General features: G+C 46.6%; 1 protein-coding gene and 1 long non-coding RNA gene across 2 annotated transcripts in view; one reads left to right on the forward strand and one right to left on the reverse strand.

Annotated features, from left to right (window-relative positions):
• zgc:153039 overlaps positions 1-22,793 on the reverse strand; it is a 78,133-nt gene that overhangs the window by 15,781 nt on the left and 39,559 nt on the right. The window contains exons 7-9 of the mRNA XM_030381228.1: positions 14,116-14,273; positions 13,876-13,958; positions 10,947-11,071 (exon numbers count right to left, since the gene is read on the reverse strand). Of these exons, the coding sequence (XP_030237088.1) occupies positions 10,947-11,071; positions 13,876-13,958; positions 14,116-14,273 (366 nt within the window). The remainder of the gene's footprint in view (positions 1-10,946; positions 11,072-13,875; positions 13,959-14,115; positions 14,274-22,793) is intronic.
• Positions 7,964-9,143, forward strand: LOC115561291 (uncharacterized). Its single transcript, XR_003979890.1, has 4 exons — positions 7,964-8,178; positions 8,313-8,530; positions 8,625-8,755; positions 8,863-9,143. It is a non-coding gene; the product is annotated as an uncharacterized LOC115561291 (long non-coding RNA).

Consider the following 22,793-nt stretch of genomic DNA (forward strand, 5'->3'; position numbering starts at 1 on the left):
CAACTCCCTCCCTGCCTCCCTCTCCCTGCGCGGCTGTCGCCATGCAGGGACTAATTAGGATAAAAGCCCACCCTGCCCTCCTACACTCCCCCCTCCTCTTCTGTCCCTAAGTGCTCCCCTCCCCCTCCCCCTCCCCCTCCCCCTCCCCCTCCGTGTTCTCTTTGTACAATCACCTTAAAGCGGCCAGTCCCCCCACCGGTGATGTCATTAAGCTGACACAGCAGAAGTACTGAGGAGGGGCAGGATAGATAGTAGACCAGGCCCCCAGCCAAAATAAGCATTACAATCGGGACTTTGGGCACCAAGACAGACAGGCGGTACGACTCGGCCACATCGTGGCCATGGCTGCTGGGTCACGTCCCCGTCAGGACGAGTGTACAAGATGTCAGTCCTTAGTTTTGTTTCCTTTTTACAGTATATTATGGGCTGTTTGTGGTGATACTGGTGGAGCCGCTGTGTGTCTGAGTGCATCAGCCAGGCAGTGATCAATGGGAGCTGGACATATGTCACCCGACGAACGTCCAGAAAACCAACTGCATCTCTGCTAAGATTGGTTTGTTACACTTTTGTTGCATTTATTTTATTGTATTTTAACCCATTTTTGTTTGAATACACGTTTAACTGCATGGATGGACAAACCCATGGACACACACACACAAACACAGAGTCCTAGCTACCCTATAAAACAACAAATGCAGAAAACATGTTTTCCTTCTGTGAACTGCAAAAGCAGGACAACTTTCAGGTGAAAGAAGGACTGAAGAGGACAGTGTGTTGTCCAGTGGTGTCCCTCTCGAGGGCGAGAGAGGACATATCCCAGTGGTCCACATGGACCTGATTAGAGCTATAGGGCTCAGTCCTACAACATGGAAAACTCAAAGCTTATCAGCTCTTTAATCGCAGAATTGTAAAATCATCTTTTGGGTCCAATTTAAAATGTTTGGATTTGTTTTACTTCTCTCAATTGGGCTCTTGTCTAGAATTGAAAGTTACCAGAAATAATAACAAGATGTAATAGGAATGGCAGTCGACAGAATAAGACATTTATATATCATGCTATATGGATACATAACAAGATGTTAAGGTCTTCAGAGTAAGACGCATACTATGTTTAGAAAATGACTGATACTGGATTTACTCAGATATAAGATAACAATTCATCTGCGGATATATAGAATATAGATATATCGCCAGTTATTTGATATGTATTGTGGTACCCGGAGTGTGGAGCAGCTCTTAGGAATTGGCAGCTCACCCTGCAGCATGCTTCGGGCCACAGAAACATTGCAGTAAAACTATGAGCTAAAGGAACCAATTAGCTATGGAGGGGAGCTACTAACCTTCCCACAGAACATGAAGTAAACTATTAGTGTCTTTACTTGAATGTGCTCGGCTAAAGCATTCAGAGGTTCAGCCACGTAGTAAAGGATTTATAGAGAGAATCGACAACGATTCTTACGTTTTCATATCGGCGCATATCCGCAAACAAAATATATGACAAAACCGATATATCTTCGACAAAATGGGCCATCCGATATATCGGTCAGGCTCTTATTATGTTATCATAACATACTATATTAAAATATTATGCTATAACCATATACAACAAGAGGTTATACATACTGCTGCTTTGTACAAACACAGGCCTCTTTGTTTCTTCATTTTTTGTTTCATTTCACCCATTCATTGCTAGGGGTACATCCAGGAGTACAGCATGCAGCAATGTTTCATTTAGTACACAAACATCCGCGGAGCGAGGACCACGATTTGTGTCCCGAATCCTTCCCCATGACCCTGTGATATGAGCGTGTGTCTGTGTGTGTGTGTGTGTGTGTGTGTGTGTGTGTGTGTGTGTGTGTGTGTGTGTGTGTGTGTGTGTGTGTGTGTGTGTGTGTGTTTCTAAGCCATTGGTCAGTTGCTGCAGCGGTGGTTGGTCCCACAGCGCCCCTTAAGGGACAATCTTGGCAACTGGAGCAGTCAGTGCTAAAGCTGGAGCAAATAGCAACCTCCTGAAACAACACACACACACACGCACACACACACACACACACATACGCACACACACACACACACACACACAACTCCCCATGCACACACACACACAAACGCAAACACACACACACACACACACACACACACACACACACACAACCACACCCCCACCCCCCCACACACACACACACACACACACACACACACACACACACACACACACACACACACACACACACACACACACACACACACACAGTGATCGGCGCAACCCATATTTTTGTTAAAATACACGTTTAACTGCATGGATGGGCAAACCCATGGACAGACACACACACACACACACACACACACACACACAGTCCTACCAACACCATCAAATGAAACATAAAAGGCATGTCACCGAAACCACATGCACATCACACACACACACACACACACACACACACACACACACACACACACACACACACACACACACACACACACACACACACACACACACACACACACAAACAAATTTAACAACCAGACATCTTTTCAGCTACATCATAATTTTGACTATCAGCCGCCTCCCCCCCGCCCTTCCCAAACACACAGAAAAGAGAAACTGACTGATGTGCCAAATTCAGGGGAAAGGGAAATATTTCTGCTAAATTAGTTATGCTAATTACAGAGCTGCTCTCATGGGGGGAGGCGCCGCTAAATAGCTTTCAATTCCTCTTGCGTGGAAAGAGACGTGGGGGACAGGGGGGAGGGGGGGTGTTGGAGGGCTGGTGTGGAGTTTGGGCAGGGAGGTGAAAAAACAAAAAAAACAAGCGTGCGCCTGTAAGAATTGCCCGCCGACGGAGTGACAACTGGCTAATGGAATTAGCAGCCCCCGAATGGGGGGGGGGGGGGGGGGGGTTAAGGGGCTTTGAGGGGGAGGGCAGGGAGGCGGTTCACAAAGCAACCAAACAGGCAGTCCTTATCAGCTCAGTGCCCCAGCTGAGAGAGAGAGAGAGAGAGAGAGAGAGAGAGAGAGAGAGAGAGAGAGAGAGAGAGAGAGAGAGAGAGAGAGAGACAGAGAGAGAGAGAGAGAGAGAATGTTATTTGCTTTGGTTGGAGGGGCAGTGAGGGGGGGCATTAGAAAGTTTGAGCACACACTTTGCGGCCTATTTCCTCTGCTGACTGTCAAGGGCTAATAGCGGCGGGAGGAGGCTGAAACACTAAAGTACAATGAGAAACACAGCACCAAAAACCCAAAGCTCTGGAGCAGTGTTTTAATTGTTATTCTTCCACACATTTGGCTCAGTTCTAAATCAGAATTAAACCAGTAAACAAGCCACTCCATCATTAGGGCCATTTTCCGCTTTTTTGTAATTCTTTCTACCTATTTAATAATTTGACAGCACCAATTCCTTTGACATGTATCAATGGAATTGTCTCTGTGTATGCTCTGTCTGGCTGTGTTTTCTGAGGGTGCGACGCGGTGTGAGGCGTAAGGTTCGATTGAGATAAGCCAGGCAGGCGGTGAGTTACAGAACCACACCTTGCTACACTCCACAGCTATTAAAAAGGTGAGCAAAAGCCAAATTTACTAAGATTTGTTTGATGTAGCCTTGTGGATCCACAACTATTCCTCGGCTACTTCAGTTTTGCAGATTGCATCAGTAATTCATTTGTTTTAAATATATGTTGACATGCTATGTATTTGATAACATCTATTAGCGATTACCAGGAGGTACAATCTGAACAGCTGTAGCGAGAGAATCTATAACAGCGGCCATGTAATCTGTCCACGCTGTCAACCCTCTTCTTTTTTACTACTCTAAAGGCAATACAGTCGTGTTGTTTAAATGGTCTTCCCCATCCCCACATCGCAGCTCTGAGACAGACATTCAGTTTCATGACCCGTCTTGTAGGGAAAGGTAGACGTATTCAATAGAGGCATTTTGTTTCTACTAATCTTCTGCATCAACATAACCAAAGTCAAGCCTTCAGCACGCTTTCCATGGTCAGCCCCCATTTAGTTTCCTGCCTCCACGTCACCACCAACATACATATCTCCCCCCATCACACCACTGCCAACAATACCATGAGATTCATCTCATCTAACCGTGCATCATTAAACAAACGGCCTACACATAGCAGTGGGCATTGTCACAGATCTAGGCAGAACCCAATTGCAGACGGAGACGAACAAGGTAAGCTTAACAATAATAATTGAGTGAAACCAGGCAGGGGTTTGAGATGGCAGCAGGCTGGAGTTAGGGCTGGGGGAATAGTGAGTGACTCCAGGTGGTGGCTGGGCAGGGTAAATCCTGTGTGAGTGCTGGCTGGCTGCATGGTGGACAGGCAGGCTGGTCATCCAGAAGAAAGGGAGTACAGGTATATTGTTACAGGCAGGCAGGCAACTAACAAACTTACTGGCAGGCAGCCGATGGACAGATGGACGCTTGGACCCTAGACAACACACGTATGGTGATCCAGCGGTGGCTGGCTGTTGGCGAGATATCCAACACTTCTCTTCGGGACCTCAACTCTCCCAATTAACAAATTACTGCAGCAAGCGGCCGCAGTAACAACAGTCCAACAGACAACCAACCGTGTTGGCAAGTATTTTAGGTGGCGCAGGAGAAGGAGTAGGAGGAATCAACCGACTGGTGGAGATGGGTTTCAAGCGGGGACAAACTGAAAAATGGGTACAGGGATGTTTCTAGCGGACTACTTTCGGGTTGATGACTTTATCCACGACAAACGGTCCAATGAATCTAGGCGACGGTTTTCCTTGCATCCGTCTTAAAGTGCAGATCCTTGGTTGAGAGGGCTACCTCCTCACCCCGGGACAAGTTAGGAGCTGGAGTTCCACCACGTTTGGCTTCTCTCTGAAATGGTGACATTCCTGTACCTGAGGTGGGCAGGATGTTATGGACAAATGCCCCCCAGGTGAGCTGGGAAGCCCAGGGGGATGGGTGGGGGGACACCAGACAGCAGAGGGTTGGGTCAAATTGCTGGTTAGCCCTCTCAGCTTGGCCGTTTGTTTCGGTGATACTCCGAAGAGACACCGGGGATGGCATCAATGGCGAAGCAGAAGGCTTTTCAGAAAGCTTGGGGACCCCGATCTGAAACAATGTCCGCAGACATGGAAAACCTTTGGGCCAGACCCAAATAAGACCAGAACAGGCAGAAGGTGCAGCAGACCGGGCTGATTGGAGGTCTTATTAGACAGGCATAGCAGTGTCAAGTTCTCTCCCTTTTTTGTGCAATCTCCAACTGAAAGAGATCGGTGCATCCACTCAGAGTTCCTACTGGGTTTCACTCAATAAACAAACTGATTTATCTTCTTTTATTGAATTCTCGATTTATGGTAAATTGTAGGTTATTCAGTTGTTCGCCAGGTGAGAAACATTTGAATAATAAAACCAGAAAAAGGTTGTTTTACAATGTGAAATTAAATGCAAACAGAAAAATAAACATTGTTTTATTAAATTAATCAAAGTGCAAAATAAATTCTCCCACTGTTAATCCTTCTTAATGTTATTTAACCTTAATATTACAGTTCTAAATATAAATATATATAATATTTACTTCTTAAAAACCTCAAAAACGTATACGGTGGACGGCCATAGTCTGGTTGAGCAGGAGGCCAGGCTGAAGCGTGAGTTTTGTTGAGTGGGCCCGTTGAAGCACACAAGACCTGACCATATGCAGAACAAAAGCGACCCACAGGGCGGTTCCCTGGGTCGGGTCGAGCCTGCTGGGTGGCCCTCACCTCGATAACGATACTCCAATTAACCGCCGGAACTACACACGTAGTAGGTGGAACAATGGGCTGGCTCTCCTTCCCCTACTGGCGGGAAAGGGCATCGGGTTTGGCTTTCCTGGTGCCGGGTTGTGGGTCAAGGTGAAAGAGAAAGGACCAAAAAGAGTCAGGTAAGTCGTTCCGCTGAGGTTCCGCTGCCAGGTTCTTAAGATCTGTCCGGGGCAAGGAGGGCTGCTCAGATCTCTCCCGCCAAGGACGCCGTTCCTCCTGCTTCACTGCCAAGGGGTGACCAGGCCTGGGCCAATCTTTACCAGTCCCTTGGCGACGATGTAACCAAGGAAAAAGACTGGACAACTCCCTAAGGACATCATTAACTACGTTTTGGAAGACGGTGGAGCATTAGGGACCCTGGCACCACTGAACACTCAAAGTGACCTAGGGGTGTGGTGTAGGCTACACCACACCCCTAAGTCACCCCTACTAGCCAGTTTGGCCGGTGATGCATGAGGAAGTCATGTCAGTCAGAGCCGCTCTACTGTTCTCGCTCCCTAGGCTAGCTCCCTGGGCAGTACTGACTTTATTTCCCATGAACACTGTTGTGATGCTACGTGATGACGCATAAGACGCCCATTGGCTGCGCGCAGGCAGTGCAACCAACCAGCGCGAGAAACCATTGAAACAGAAAACACAAAGAAGAAGTAGAAGAAAAATAATTAATGAACGGAGCAGAAACTATCAAATGAAGGGAGGGAGCTAGCTAAAGTTAATTAAAAAGTAGCCTAAACTTAAATTAAATGCGGCGACGGTTGGTCGGACAGACGTCTGGAGGCGAGAAGAGGAAGTAGGCAGGGGATGAGATTGAGAATATAAACAACAATGCGTGCAAAAAGAAAAAAATAAAGTTCAATGCCAAATTGCTGACGTGTCGTGAATGGCTTGTGTTTGATCAAGAAAATGTCGTCATGTTTTGTAGGGACTGCCGCATGTACACATAAGAAAAAAAGAAAACAAACAATTTCATGGTGGGAATTAATCATTTTAAAGTCGAGGCTGTAAAGGACCATGAGCGTGCCCGGAGTCATCAGGAGAGCTTCAGGATTAAATCTACCAAAACAGGTCGTATTGAAGAGAGCCTTGCTGGGAGAAGCCTTTCTTTATTAAAAACGTCGGAGCTGGAGAAGATGCAGCTACTTTTTCGAAATGCCCACGCCATCGTAAAAAAGGGCAGGCCTTTCACCGACTTTGTATGGAGGTGTGAGTAAGTGAATAGATAGTTTCGTTACTATTTACATGTTTCAGAATCTGTGCATTTAACACGAAACAGAGTGACATACATGCTTCCACAGACACAGATGAAACTTTACAAAAAGATAATATTATGATATGATGAATAATTTCAGGGTGGAAAAGGAAGAAGGGCTTGAAGATAGGAGAGACATAAACAAATTAATACCAGGCAAAAGAGTTCATACACTACATAGCGGAGATTGAGAGAAGAAAGATGAAGCCAAGCTTATCAGAGGGCAAGTTCATCTTGATCATGTCAGATGGATCCCTGGACAGTGCAGTGATGGAAGAGGAAATAGTCTACGTCAGAAGTGCCAGTGAGGGGAAGGTTAAAGTTGATTTTGTTGGAGTAAAAGCTGTCTCAAAGCTAGATGCTACAAATATAGCCGAAGCTGTGTGCAGTATAATGGACAGTGAAGTCAGCACTGATTGGGAGAACAAGCTGGTGGCCCTCACTACAGATGGAGCATCTGTAATAACAGGAGTAAACAATGTTGTAGTCACAAAACTGCGTGCAGACAGACCAAATGTGCTAGGGATCCACTGCATGGCCCATAAGCTTGAGCCCGCCTTTACAGATGGAATAAGGAAAAATGTGATGATCAAGGAAGCTGAGGACCTGTTGAGTGGACTCTACACTCTATACCACAAGAGTGGAGTGAACAGGGCCAGCCTAAAGCAACACTTCAGGGAGCTCCACATGAAGGCTTTGATGCCAACCAGAGTAGGTGGAACCCGGAATCTCTTCAAAGCACTTGACCATTTTCTCAGGGGATATGCTGGCATTGTACGCCACTTACAGGAGAAGGTATGTTAATTTATAGCTTACTAAAACCAGCACTGTAGATGGATAATGTAATGTTTGCTTTATTTTTCTCTTCATCAGTTCTAAATGTTGTCTGTGATATAATGCAGTTGTTTTGTTTGTAGTCCCAGGAGGCCACGGACATCAATGCTCTTCTGAGGGCAAAGGCCAAGGGGTTCCGCAACATTGCCAAGGATGGTGGAGTGCTCAGGTTTTGCGGTCTTCTCCATGCCACCATCTATCAACTGAGCAACCTCTCCAAGTCACTGCAGAGATCAGTGTCAATCCTGGCTGAAGCTCAGAGGTCCTTGTCCTCCACTCAGGCTGTCATAGAAAAGTACAGGTCAAGGTATGTATCATATATCCAACAATTTATGATTTGATTTTAGGTTGGGTTGGTGTGTTTTCACCTCAGTATAAATAAATAAATATATAAATACATAAATAATTGAGACATCCATCCATCTATCTGCACAAGCGTAGATCTGGGCCTAAGCTGAGAGCAGTGCTGGACACAGACACCTTTGAGGGAGTCCTCCTGAAGCCTACTGATGCTGACCAGCATGACAAGGCAAAGAACGAGCTCATTGACTCTCTGTGTCGGTGCATCACTGCTAGATTTAGTGATGTGAACAGTGGTGTCCTGCAGGCTATGCGGCTGACCAGTTTCAAGTGCTGGTCATAAGCAGACATGAGTTCAGGTTAGCAATTCAAATGTAATGGACACATCTTTACACATTTTATGTTTTAAGGCAACTGCTTAACTTTAGATGAATGTTTCCCCTTTGTTCTCAGATTTTGGAGATGGAGAGATAAACAAACTCATCAGTCACTTACGACCTCTTCTGCTGCAGTGGATGTGGAGTTGATCCCTGATCAATGGACAAATCTCAAGACTGAACTGTACACAGCAGGATTCAGCCAAGGTACTTGTTAAAGGCACAATCCAAATATGATGCTATCTTTTAATAACTAAAGTTGCATTTGAAAATAATTGTTTGCATGTACATAATGTTGTCTGACCCTGCTACAGGAACCTTTGAGAAGACCTGGCCTACTGTGAACAGAATGCTCCGCCATTGGTGTCCTGACGTCCTTGATCTCTTTTTTGCTCTCCTCGCCATCCCTGCAACTACAGCTGATTGCGAAAGAGGGTTCAGTGTGATGAATCAGGTAAAGAGTGACTGACTGCTCACCTGTGAGTTTGTGCACAAACATGGAACAAACAGAACTGAGGATACCTCAGATTCAGAAGAACAAATGAGTTCAGAGAGTGCTGAAGAAATGTGATGCGGTAGAGTTCTGAAATTATCAAAATGAAAAATAAATTATATTTTTGTTGTATACATGTACTGTATGTGTATGTATTGTACTTGGATTGTGTTAACAAAATGTAAAAATAATTCATTCAGCGGCACTCATCTCTTATTTTCACTGGAAAAAATGTGGCTAGTGGAAATTCTGATTGGCTGGTAACTTTAGAAAGTTACCAGCCTATCAGGATCCGGACTAGATGGTACACGTTGCGGAGGTCAAGCTTTGTGAACACTTGGCCCCCTGGAGAGAATCCAAAGCTGAGTTCATGAGAGGCAAAGTATACTTGTTCTTTACTGTTATGTTATTGAGTCCTCTGAAGTCTATGCCCAGATGGAGACTTTGGTCTTCTTGTACACATAGGAGAAACTGGCCCGAGATACAAAGAAGACAGAGGCATGCTGCCTAAAAGTCCTTGATAACGAACCTGACTAGGGCCAGACGGAGGCAGAGCAGGGTGAGGACACATGGCATGGCAAAATGTGCTCCAACAACCAAGTACCTTGGCAGAAGCCCAATCTATCTATCTGTTATGTTTCATCAGCCACGGATAACCAAGAACAACAGGAACACAATGGGAATTTATTACATAGACATGTATGTCCTCTTGATGGTTACCTGACAACATAAGGTGTACTGGTGTGTTTCTAGATGTTATTATGTCTAGGAGCCGTCCATCAAGAGCATTGGCTTCCAATGGCTGAGGCAAATCCTCAAGACCCAACTGCTCCACAACCACAGCATTCAGATGATTCTAATCAGCATCCTTTAAGTTAATTTAATCCTCAATTAATGCTAACAGAGCTATGCACTAGCTGAGTGTTGATTGCAGTTTGGTCCAAGGATGGAAAGCCAACGTTCGGGCCGCACAGCCTGTTAGGATCCTCCCCTCTTCTGACAAGGCCGCTCATTTTACGGGCAACAGGCAGCAAGAAAGTCACATTATAAACAGCTGTTCCTGTCAAACTGGGCAGAGCTGGATGGCTGCGTGGTGGACAGGCAGGCTGGTCATCCAGTAAGACAAGGAGAACAGGTATATTGTTTCAGGCAGGCTACTAACAAACTAAGTGGCAGGCAAACTGAGGAATGAGCTAACCCTTGGAACGTACATGCGCACGTCGATCCGGTGGTGAGTGGCTGCTGGCGCTGGGTTCCTGCAGAACTACAACAGCAGCTCTGAACATCCTTTTTTCAGCTTTTTGTTACACAGCAGATTTAAAAGTGGAAACACAGAGGAGCAGATTGTATCATTGTTACCTTATCAACACCCTGACTCCATGGCCAATTCTCCCCTACGGACCTTTATAGATACACTTTTGTTTGCGCTGAAACACTGTTGAAAATAGGTTCACTTTTTTATAGATTTCTGGATAAGCTCGATTGCTAATCCTGTCGCATAAAGTTACATTTCTACACTGCAATCTGCGGCTATACTTGTTTGCCATAGTTAACATTGAATTGCGATGATTGAGTTTCAATTGGCTTTCAGCACCTTTACACACTGCGCACTGCACACACAACCAGCAGGCATAATCCACTTATGTGCATAAAACACAAATGAAAAAACATATTTTTTCTTTGGCCCCTCCTCCATTGTGGGGGCCGAGGGCAGCGGTTAGTTTTGTGTCTTTTGATTAGCTCACCGTTGCACCGGCAAAACCTGCCAGCTGTCAACACAAAATACTCAGATCATAAAAAAGCAGAAGCACAGGGTGTGTCCTAACACCACTGTCGGTGCACCTCGTCACGCCCCCTGCTGTGAGTGTGTGTATCTGCCTGTGTGTGTGTGTGTGATGTCCTTACCTGAAGTTGGGCGCGGAGGCCCATTCCAGGGCGAGACAGGCCAGGTCCACGGCCGCGTACACCAGGAGGAAGAAGATGGTGGAGATGCCCGCGATGGTGTTCACCTTCCCCGCGAACAGCACCAACTAGGGGGGGACACACGGTCAGGGAGGGGGGGAGACACGGTCAGGGAGGGAGAGAAACAGTCTGTCACTGAGGGGACACATGGTCAGGAAGGGAGAGAAACAGCCTGTCACTGAGGGGCTGGATGCACTAAACAGCAGTCAGTGCGAGGAACAACAGAGAGAGAGAGAGCGAGAGAGAGAGAGAGAAAGACAGAAGGACAGGGAGAAAGAGAGAGAGAAAGAGAGGGAGGGATAGAGAGAGGGGAGAGTAAGGGAGAGAGATAGAGAGAGGGAGATAGAGAGAGAGGGAGAGAAAGGGCAGAAAGAGACAGAGAGGGAGAGAGATAGAGAGAGAGAGACAGAGAAAGAGATGGAGAAAGAGAGAGAGAGAGAGAGAGAGAGAGAGAGAGAGAGAGAGAGAGAGAGAGAGAGAGAGAGAGAGAGAGAGAGAGAGAGAGAGACATACGTCCTCTGGCAGTCAAAGTCAGTGAGCTCTCGGCGGTCCCATGAGACCGTTGCTCTACCAGAGCATCAATTAGCCATTAACTCAGACAGGCCAGCGTCAGACACAGTTACGCCGCATGTTGTGTGTGTCTGTGCATGTTCCTGAATGTCTGTGCATTTGTGTTAATCTGTTTGTGTGCCTGTGTGTGTTTGTGTGCGTGTGTCTGTGTGTGCGTTCCTGCCCGTTCCTATGTGTGTGTGTGCGTGTGTGTGTGTGTGTGTGTGTGCCTTTGGTGCATATGTGTGTGTGTCTGTGTGGATGTGAATGTATTTCTCTCTTCCTCTACGCTCTAGATCTCAGCCTGTGCTGAGTCTCTTATTTTGTCAGGATATGAGAGTATATATGGAGAGCAACACTGCACTCATTTTCCTATTTTTTATGAAAACGTGGGCTCACCCAGTCGCTCAACTTAAACGGAGAGAGAGACGGGCTTCAGACTGCTGACTTCTGGTGGTGGAAGCAGGACAGAGGTTGAATCCCACATTGAGATGTGTGTGACGCTTTCCTCTGGTGAGGAAGAGGTGAGCCGCCATCAAAGCCTGCCCTCCTCCTTCCCCTTGTCCCCATCACTGACACGCTCCCTCCCCATACACCCTGGTTACTTCACACCTGCATTATGCAATGTGTCTGTGTGTGTGTTTATGATTAATCAATGGCATTCACACTCACATATGTATATACACACACACACACACACACAGGCATGCACAAAAAAACACACACAAACACACACACATACATGCACACACACACACACACATCACACACACACGTACACATGCACATACAGACACACATGCACAGACACATACAAACACACAAACACACACACACAAACACACACAAAGGCACACACAAACACAGACACACAGACACATACACATTGCTTTGACCCGAAGGCCCCATGACAGCCCAATATGTTTTTTTTCTATTCAATCCTGCAGTGGGTGAGATTGTTGGAACACGGGGTGAGATTACAATCAGGCTTTTGTCATCCGTGAATCATTTAAATGGCACTAGGAGAGAGAGAGAGAGCTGAAGAATGAGAGTTCGGAGAGCGAGGTGCGATATAGACCCATTGATCTCCGGCGGCGGCGGCACGGCTAACAGTTTCCCCTCTAATTACTCCTCCTCCACTCCTCTAGTGGAGCTCAGGATGGAGAGAGGGAGGTACGGAGAGCGAGAAAGTAGGGTCAAAGATTACCCTGGACAGGCATTTAGTCTGAAATAGTTTGCATCGATAAGGACGGAATAGTTGGTGTGACAGACGCTCTCGCTCTCGTTGCATTCATTCATACCTTCCCTTGCACAGCCCAGTAAACAGCTCTCCTTGCACCACTTGAACAAATTGGCCTCCTCTAGTACACTTGAAGACACAATAGCACAGACAGCCCCATTTCACGCTTTCAACTGAGTAGAGCGGTACTTTTAATCAAGCAACACCAACTCCCGTGTTTATCATTTTCCACAAATGCATTTGTGGTTGGACCATTTGACCTGCCCATACAGGACCAGAGACCAAAGATCATCTGTGGTTTCTATGGTAAAAAACATATATTTCATTTTCATTTTGCTGCATAAAACATTCACCATGTAAATGAACGAACACTTAATTGGTATATATGTGCCATCAGACTCACTCAGGGGAAATACGAAACACCCACCTGCTTTTGTGTGAAACACACACCCTCGCTGTGAAGTACGCAACATGCGGCTTAATGGTTTTAAAGATGGCCATTGCCTCTCTGGTTAGCTGATTGCATGCAAATTATTATAATGTATCTGTTCCTGATTGAAGACTCCCATAGGTTTTTACCACGCTATTTAGCAGTTTCTTTGTAACTCAAAGGCACACACTCTCACTCACTATCCTTTATATCTCAAAGCCCTTCAAGAGCAGCTGCTCGGGGAGATGATGGGGCAAATCGGTTTTACATTCCCTCTTTTTACTTATGCAGCTGGACTGCTCTTTGTAATGCAACGTACAGAGCAGATCCAATCAATGAACATGAGTGTGATGCCTCCTAACTCCTAGGAAATTATGTCTCTCAGCCTTCTCATTCCGCTATCAGGTTCTACATCCAACTCTGGAGGACCAAAGGGCATCATCTGACTGATGTGTGGTGGGACTTCAGGACTCTGGCAATCGACTTGACCTTCCCTCTGGTGTTCGTCTGACCACACGTAACACCCGCTACTCTGCCTACGTAGTCAAATACTCATGTAATTACAATTGTTTACAGGTGGATTTGTGACTTTGTTCCCCACACACAAGTTAACCACAGGTTAACTTGTGCAGGTGGTAGGATCTCTCCCTCACCTGGACGAGGAACCACGAGAGCAGCACTGCCACCCAGGGGTTCCCCCCGCAGGACGTCCGCTTAGCCGGAGACAACACCCTACCTGAAGGGGAGAGAGAGGGAGAGAGACAGGGAGAGAGAAAGGGTGAAAGAGACGGGGAGAGAGACAGGGGGAAAGAGACAGGGATATATGTATATATATATAGATATATGGATGAACTTAAATCAATCGGTGAGAGCAGCGGGGCAGGGGGGTGTACCGAACAGGTGGTCCTTGGCCAGGGCATAGAGGATGCGCGAGGCCCCAATCAGGCTGCTCATGGCGGCCGACAGCGTGGAGCAGTAGACCCCCACGGTGACGAAGGGGTGCCACACGTTGATCTCACTCAGGTAGTTGTAGTCCCTCTGGAGAAGCACACTACACACACAACAGGACACAACAAACAACACTTGACTGACTGCTTGGACATCCATTCAAACATGGAAGCACTTGGGATGAAAGTTACAATAAATATCGAAGGATTAGCAAATAGATCAAGTGATTGGCTCTGCACTGTCTCACGGTAGCGCTGAGTGCAGCTTAATGTTATGATGTATAGACACGCCTCAGAGGCAGGACACGCTATGTTACAACAGGTAGAAAACTGAAGAGGTCGGCTCAGGCGCTCCATTGTCCTGTCACTCAGCCATTCTAAAGGGTCCTGTCACTCCAAATACAGGAACATGGAGGAGGAGATGCAGACTATTCCAGCATTTAAAGAAATAGTCCTGCTTCTAGTGCTGGTTCTGGCTCTGCATTATGTGTGTCTGCGTGTGTGTGTGTGTGTGTGTGTGTGTGTGTGTGTGTGTGTGTGTGTGTGTGTGTGTGTGTGTGTGTGTCTGCGCATGTGTGTGTGTTTCTGCTTGTACATGTGTGTGTGTTGAAAACCCTGAAGAAGCAAAGAAGCCAAGAAGAGATAGACAGATAATCTTACAAAAAAGAAGGGTTTGATGGTGTGGATGATGATGGAATAATTATGAGATTTAGTTCTCAGTGCACACTCCAAACTAACTTCCTCCATCATCTATAGCCACCACCCATCGATTAATCTAGACATTTATTTACATACCCACGCGTATACAGCTGCACAAGGCCATTCAGATTTGTCTCTTATTTTCTCTCTCTCTCTCTCTCTCTCTCTCTCTCTCTCTCTCTCTCTCTCTCTCTCTCTCTCTCTCTCTCTCTCTCTCTCTCTCTCTCTCTCTCTCTCTCTCTCTCTCTCTCTCTCTCTCTCTCTCTCTCTCTCTCTCTCTCTCTCTCTCTCTCTCTCTCTCTCTCTCTCTCTCTCCATTGTAATTAACAGTCTCATCAGCTTTTCTTTCAGGTCCAGTGGTTTTAATGCTTATCATCATGGCCCTATTAAGAATTGTTCGCTCCGTCCAAATATCTGAGCGCACTATTGTTCCTTTGAGAACTAAGAGAGACTTGGGCATAGAACACTCTCACGCTGACATGCTCGCACACCAATACACACACACGCACACACATGCAAGAACACACACCGGTTTTTAAATGTTATTAGACACACACTGATGTTTATGAGGTTATAAAGACTGTGATATATAAATAGATGTGCACATAATTATACATACACACAAATAAACACCCGCAAACACATACACTCACTAAAAGACAAATGTTCAGGGATGAAGTTAAGATAACCCTTGAAATTACAAAATGCCAGAGACTCCATTTGTTTTCTATGTGCACATTCTATGTGTGTGTGTGTGTGTGTGTGTGTGTGTGTGTGTGTGTGTGTGTGTGTGTGTGTGTGTGTGTGTGTGTGTGTGTTTACAGAGTGGGCACTGCAGTCAAAAGTTTATGAACCATTGCTTTAATCAGAGCTTCTCACACATTCATAATACCAAATAACGTTTAATGCTCTAATAAACATACATTTCCATTTCATTTTGTGTGCAAGTATATACACACGGAATGTGTGTGCATGTGAACTGTTGCTATGGGAGATTTTTGAATCACATAAAGAATAATGGGAATTTCTGGGAATACCAGTTTAAGTGTGTGTGTGTGTGTGTGTGTGTGTGTGTGTGTGTGTGTGTGTGTGTGTGTGTGTGTGTGTGTGTGTGTGTGTGTGTGTGTGTGAATGATGATTCGGGTCAAACTTTTGCACTGCTTATTCATTTCTCTGGCGTGTGGCAGGTGCAGAATAAATCTCGAAAAAAACCTTGACATTTCAAAACAGCCCCTCCAAAACAAAGCCGTCGTAAGCGCTGACAGAAATGAAGAATTGTATAGTACATGGTTGCGAGGCTGTGTGTGTGAGCACACGCGCCTGTGTGGGTGTGGATTTGTGCATGCTTTAATCACAGGAGCAATAATACGCTTTAGCCGCAAATGAAGTTGCCTTTGCCTGCTGTACTCCGTGTGGCAATGGATTTTAGAACAGGAGGACACCGCTTTTCATTTAAAGAGGAGGAGGAGGAGGGGGAGGGGGAGGAGGAGGAGGAGGAGGAGGAAGCAGGGAGGGGGAGAAGGAAGGGGAGGAGGAGGAGGTGGAGGAGGAGGCAGAGAGAGTATAGTCACAGCATACATCTCAGTAGCAAGATGAGTGACAGACAGACAGACAGACAGACAGACAGACAGACAGACAGACAGACAGACAGACAGACAGACAGACAGACAGACAGACAGACAGACAGACAGACAGAGGGGCACGCAAAAAATGTAAAGAAGAGCTCATCAAAAGCAACCCAGAGACAATGTATGCAGAATGCCCTAAGAATGGAAATACAAACAACTTAATTTAACATACGGACAATCCCAAGGCATGGCACTCGGCCATAAGGGCACACTACCCCTCCGCTAAGAAAGAGGGCTTCAGTGGAAGATGGACCCTTAAAATAAACCCAGATGATGAGCCAACCACTGTTCAACTGTACAAGAAAGGCACAGTTTTGATTCAGGGAAACCTCAGTCTCCTAGAACAAGACTTTTCAAAGATCAAAGAAAGAGCACAGGAGGAGAAAGCCCAACCTGGTGACGAGCCCCCAACCACAAGCCGACTGGACACAGCCCCTCAGAACGATGCAACAGACAAGCCTCACCTGATGGACCACTCACTCATGGAAAAGAGGGATCGCTTCACCCAGATGGAGATAAGGCAAGTTGAGCTTGAGCAACAGCTTAACACCCTCCAATCAGCACAGACCCAAGTCCATCCTACCGCACAGCAAGAATGGAGAAAGAGACATGTCTGCTCTCTGGACCCTACTGAGAGAACTCCAAGACAAAGCGGAGACAAGGAGAGCAGAGATGAGCCAGCTGAATGAGGTGGTTCAGAAGCTTATGGAGGAAGTCAGGAAGCTGAGCTGCAGCGAGCAACCTGCAAGTGTGCCCTCCACCTCCCCTGAGGAGACCCTGCCCCAGCAACAGGTTGATGACAGCCCCAACACATCAGCAGAAACAGACCAGCTGCCTTCCAACCCACCTCCCCCAAACATCACTACTGCCCGATGCCCCGAAGATACCCCCACATCCAATGAGGAGACACAAAACCCACAGATTGTGCTCCTCATAGACTCAAATGGGAGGTACATAAAGGAGAAGAAACTCAAACACAGAGTGGCTAAACTCAGATGAAGGAACACCCAACATGTACTGGAGTTGCTGACCGAGGACAAGCTTGGGTCGCCCAGCCATATGATAATCCACGCAGGCACAAACGACCTTCGAAGCAAGGAAGGTGTGTCCACAGCCCTTAAGAGGGTGATGGAGAAAGCTGCCTCCACATTTCCTGACGCAAAAGTGTTCATCTCTACCCTGCTGCCCAGACAATACTTCCACCCTGTTCTTATCCAAAGGGTGAATGCCTCAATATCAAAAGACTGTGCCTTGAGACCCAACGTTTTCCTTGCACACCACCCCACCCAGGAGCAGCACAGCCTCTACGACCAGGTACACATCTACAGGTCAGAGGTCCAAACCTTTGCAAAGACACTAAAGGACGTTGCGCTCAACCGCCAGCCCAACACATCGCACAGGACTAGCAGAGCCATGGGCATCCTACCCAGACCCACGTCCAGACGCCCCCCTGCATACAGACCGCCCCCTCGCCCCAGAGGATCCCTCACTCCAAAAAGGCCCCTTCCCCCCAGACCGCATCACCACGGGCCGTCCATCCACACTCACACACCCTGGAGCCAATTATATTTGATGCAGTGATAGGGCCCATTGCACTCTACAGCTGTGAAGTCTGGGGCCCACTCACAAACCAAGATTTTGTAAAATGGGACAACCAACTAATTGAAACTTTCATGCAGAATTCTGCAAATCAATACTAAAAGTTCAAAGAAAGACACCAAATAATGCATGCAGAGCAGAATTAGGACGAAATCCAATCGTTATAAAAATTCAGAAGTTTTAACCACCTTAACAACACACTCCACAACAAGGCTCTTACCCACAGAGAGTTACACCCAGAAAAGTGTCCCCAGCTTGTCCTGGGACTCTGTCCAACACACAACAACCAACACATCAGGCAAAACCAAATTATAAGAAAACAAAATGTATTTGGCACATTGGAAAGAGTCCACCAAAAACCAGGGTAAATTGGCCTGCTATTTGTCCCTTAACAGCGACTTCACCGTGGCTGAATACTTGACCACCGCTACCGACCCAAAACGGAGGAAATCTTTTACCAGTGACAGACTCAGCAAACACAGCCTGGCCATTGAGAAGGGACGCCACAGACAGACCTGGCTCTCAAGAGAAGACAGACTGTGCTTCCACTGCACACACAACCAAGTAGAAATAGAACTGCTCTTCCTAACTTCCTGCAAGTCATACGAAGACATCAGGAATACACACTTCCCACGGATTACAAAGTAATGCAAGGACTTCAAAGACACTCCAGATGCACACAAACTGCCATATCTGTTGGGAGAAATACAACAATTTGCAAACGCGGCAGCAAGATTCTTCACCTGTTGTGATTAGAGAAGGACTTCAAACTCCCCATAGACTCATCCCCCTGGACTCACTTTTCACAAAATAATTGCACTATTGCACACATCCTCCATAATGTAAATACTGTGTATTTAGAGTGTATCTTTAATTTATATGTTTATATGCGATAAAGTAATTTTTGTAATATTGCACATTTTACTTTTTATAGTACTTTTATAGTATAACATTTGATATGCATAGATATTTTGTATTTAACGTTCTATACTTATTATATTAGATATTATACTATATACCTGACCTTTTTACTTTTTATTTTATAATGCTATTTATTTTATTGTTCACCTGCTTTGGCAATGCAAATGTATATGAGAGAGAGAGGGAGAGAGAGAGAGAGAGAGAGAGAGAGAGAGAGAGAGAGAGAGAGAGAGAGAGAGAGAGAGAGAGAGAGAGAGAGAGAGAGAGAGAGAGAGGGAGAGGGAGAGAGAGAGAGATTGTGTAATCCAGGGTAGTGTGTGGTGAGTTTAGAGCACATGAAGGACTGTTGTCCCAGTCACTGTTGAGCCGCCTTATTTATATATTATCATATTATTTATGTCCTCATTCTGTGTCTTCACTCATATTCATGTTTCAATCCATCATTTCACTTGTTTGTGGTTCTGATGAATCATCACCGCTGTAATAATGTATATTTTTTACATTACATATTTTTTGATTCATTTGTTTTAATTTGCCGTGTTTTGCAGTTCTTGAGTGTAGAAAAGAACAATAGAACTGTGTGTGTGCGTGTGTTTGTGTTTATAAAGAAAACCTCTTGCTGCCTTTGTTGTCATTTCAAGACAATGTTAATCGCTGTTCTACTGTCAACTGTAATGGCGTGAGTTCACCCTCACAGAGGTGGACTGGGACAGTACTGGGTCCCCAGTGGGCCACTGGGAGGTCTGGGTCACCTGAGACCATCCCTGGGTTCCTCTTCCCGGAGGCTGGAGATGGATTCTGGGTGCAGGTGAGAATAAACCCAGGCGGTACGGAGACCGCTCCATAGGACTGCTAAACAGGAGCCCTGAAGTCTCACCTCCACACCCACCCCCACCCTCACCTCCAACCCCACCTCCACCCTCACCTCCATCCTCACCTCTACTCCCACCTCCAGACTCACCTCTGCACCCACCTCCACCCTCACCTCTAGCCCCACCTCCACCCTCACCCACCTCCACTAGTCTCACCTCCAACCCCAACCCCACTTTCACTTCTGCACCCACATCCACCCTCCACCCACCCCCACCTCCACCCTCACCCACCAAATACAACCAAATACTGGCAGAGGAGCTGGAATTGATTGAGAGAGACAAAGCAGGAGGTAGAGAGAGGGAGCGAGAGGGAGAGCGAGGGAGCGGGAGAGAGAGAGGGGGAGAGAGGGAGCTGGAGGGAGTGGGAGGGAGACGGAGTGAGGGACCGAGTGACAGAGTGGGAGGGATGGAGACAGAGACAGCATATTAAGTGCTCTCAGGGGAGGCGGGGGGGCTAAGCGGTTAGACCATGGCTAAGGGTTATTAAATGGGATCAATAGCTAACAAGTCCCCTGTGAGTGTGCACTCTCCTGCGTGCCACGACTTCTCTTCCCATCCCTCTCTTCATCCCTCCATCCATCCCTCCTTTTCTCCATCAATCCGTCCATCCATCCCTCTCTTCATCCCTCCATCCATCCCTCCTTTTCTCCATCAATCCGTCCATCCATCCCCCCATCCATCCCTTCATCCATCCCTCCCTCCATACCTCCATCCCTCCCCCTCCCTCCCAGCCTCAAACCCTCCCTCAATACCTCTCTCCCTTCCTCCCTCCCTTCGCCCCTCACCCTAGAATAGATTCTACTCATGAGGGCCATGGTGACTTGGCCATTGGCGCCACACTTGTAACCCTCCGTCCACAAACGCACCATTACACACACACACACACACACACACACACACACACACACACACACACACACACACACACACACACACACACACACACACACACACACACACACACACACACAGCACACACACCCACACACACCAGGGGGTGGGCAGAAAAGGGAAAGTGGGATCTCTGCAGAGGAGAGATAGGGAGTGACCAACAGAAGCAATCATTGGCTGGCAAGATGATGGACAGTGCATGAGAGAAGAGAGGAGAAGAGGAAGACAGGGAAGGAGGAAGGGAGGGAGATGGGGCTGTGGTGCTGGTACTGTGGGGGAGAGAGAGAGGGAGAGAGAGAGAGAGAGAGAGAGAGAGAGAGAGAGAGAGAGAGAGAGAGAGAGAGAGAGAGAGAGTGAGAGAGAGAGAGCTTCAAGCAGAAGAGATGTATGAAGGAGTTGGGGGGGGGGGGGGGGGGGGGGGTAACAGAAGCACCAGTGTGAGGTGCACCAGGTTAACTCAGAGAACCGTCTGATAAGATTTTAGTGCCGTTCTGTTACTCCGTTTGCAGTGCTGTGAATGATTGATGAGAATGGGATCACTTGGAGTTCCCTTGCATGTCACCTCTATTGTCTTCATTTAGGATTATTTGATTATTACAAACACACAGACACACACAAACTCACACTCACACACATGCACCCACACACACACCCACACACACACATACCCTGACACACACAAACACACATACACACACAAACATCCTTGTACATTAGGGGTGTGACGAGATCTCGTGCCACGAGATCTCGCGAGATTAAACTCAACGATATTACCCGTCGCGTTAAAAATCTCTCTCGCGAGATTTGTGATTTAACCAAACTTCTATTTGTCGCCTGTGGGGGCAGTAATGCGCCTTTGCTACATCTAGGATGCCAGAACCTAAAGAAGGAGAAGGAAAAGAAGAGGAGGAGAAGGAGGGAAAGCACGGGAAGCATCGAAAGCAGCCATAAGCTGTGTTCAAAATTGTTCCCTATCACGGATATAGTGTACTATATAGGGTGCTCGCTTTTGTAGTGGTGTTCAAATTCTCAGTGGTTAATTTCATGCACTATATAGTGCACTTAAAATACCCAAAATTTGAGTGTACATACGATGTAGCCTACATGTTACTCCCGGATACCACAATGCAATGCAATGTTTTAGTTTCAATTTCATGCATGTAAAGAGTTATAATAAAACATTTCAAAATGCATGCGCGACCTGGTTAAATAAAAGTCTGTTGGTCCAGTCATATAATTTGTCATTGGAGTATTCTTAAAATCTCGTCTCGTCTCGTTCTCGTGAACCCAATATCGTGTCTCGTCTCGTCTCGTGAGCTGAGTGTATCGTCACACCCCTATTGTACATAGATAGATATTTGATGGAGGATGGGGGCAGATGACAGGACTGGACTCCAGAGGAGCATTAGGACACAGAGCAGTCTCCCAGAGTTGGGTTACAGGTAGGTGTGTTCCTCTGGAGTGGGAACACTCATCCAGTGGAAGGCCGGGAACGGGAGGAAAACATTCACCATCATGCATCGCAACTTGATAAAAACTAGGAATGTAAATTAGGGGAAAGTTTTGGGGTGGTGGGGGTGCTTTAATTAAAAGCTTATGTGGACTCGAGAGAACTTCGGGGTGGGGTGTAAATAACACATACAGACAGAGACACACACACACACACACACACACACACACACACACACACACACACACACACACACACAAACACACACGCAAGGCAAGCTGCATGTGAGAGATAGCGCAACAAAAGAAGCAGATTTTAATTCATATAATTATCAAGTTGGTAATGAATGCAAAGGAGACGGATTAGCCCACAGGTCACTAAGGCACAGTACACTGAGGGGGGACCCGCACACACACACACACACACACACACACACACACGCACACACGATCACACACACACACACACACACACACACACACACACACACACACACACACACACACACACACACACACACACACACACACAAGCTATTCAGGCGCGGCCCCTCAGAGGTACTCC

This window comes from Gadus morhua, chromosome 16 (assembly GCF_902167405.1).
Source record: "Gadus morhua chromosome 16, gadMor3.0, whole genome shotgun sequence".
Classification (NCBI taxonomy): domain Eukaryota; kingdom Metazoa; phylum Chordata; class Actinopteri; order Gadiformes; family Gadidae; genus Gadus; species Gadus morhua.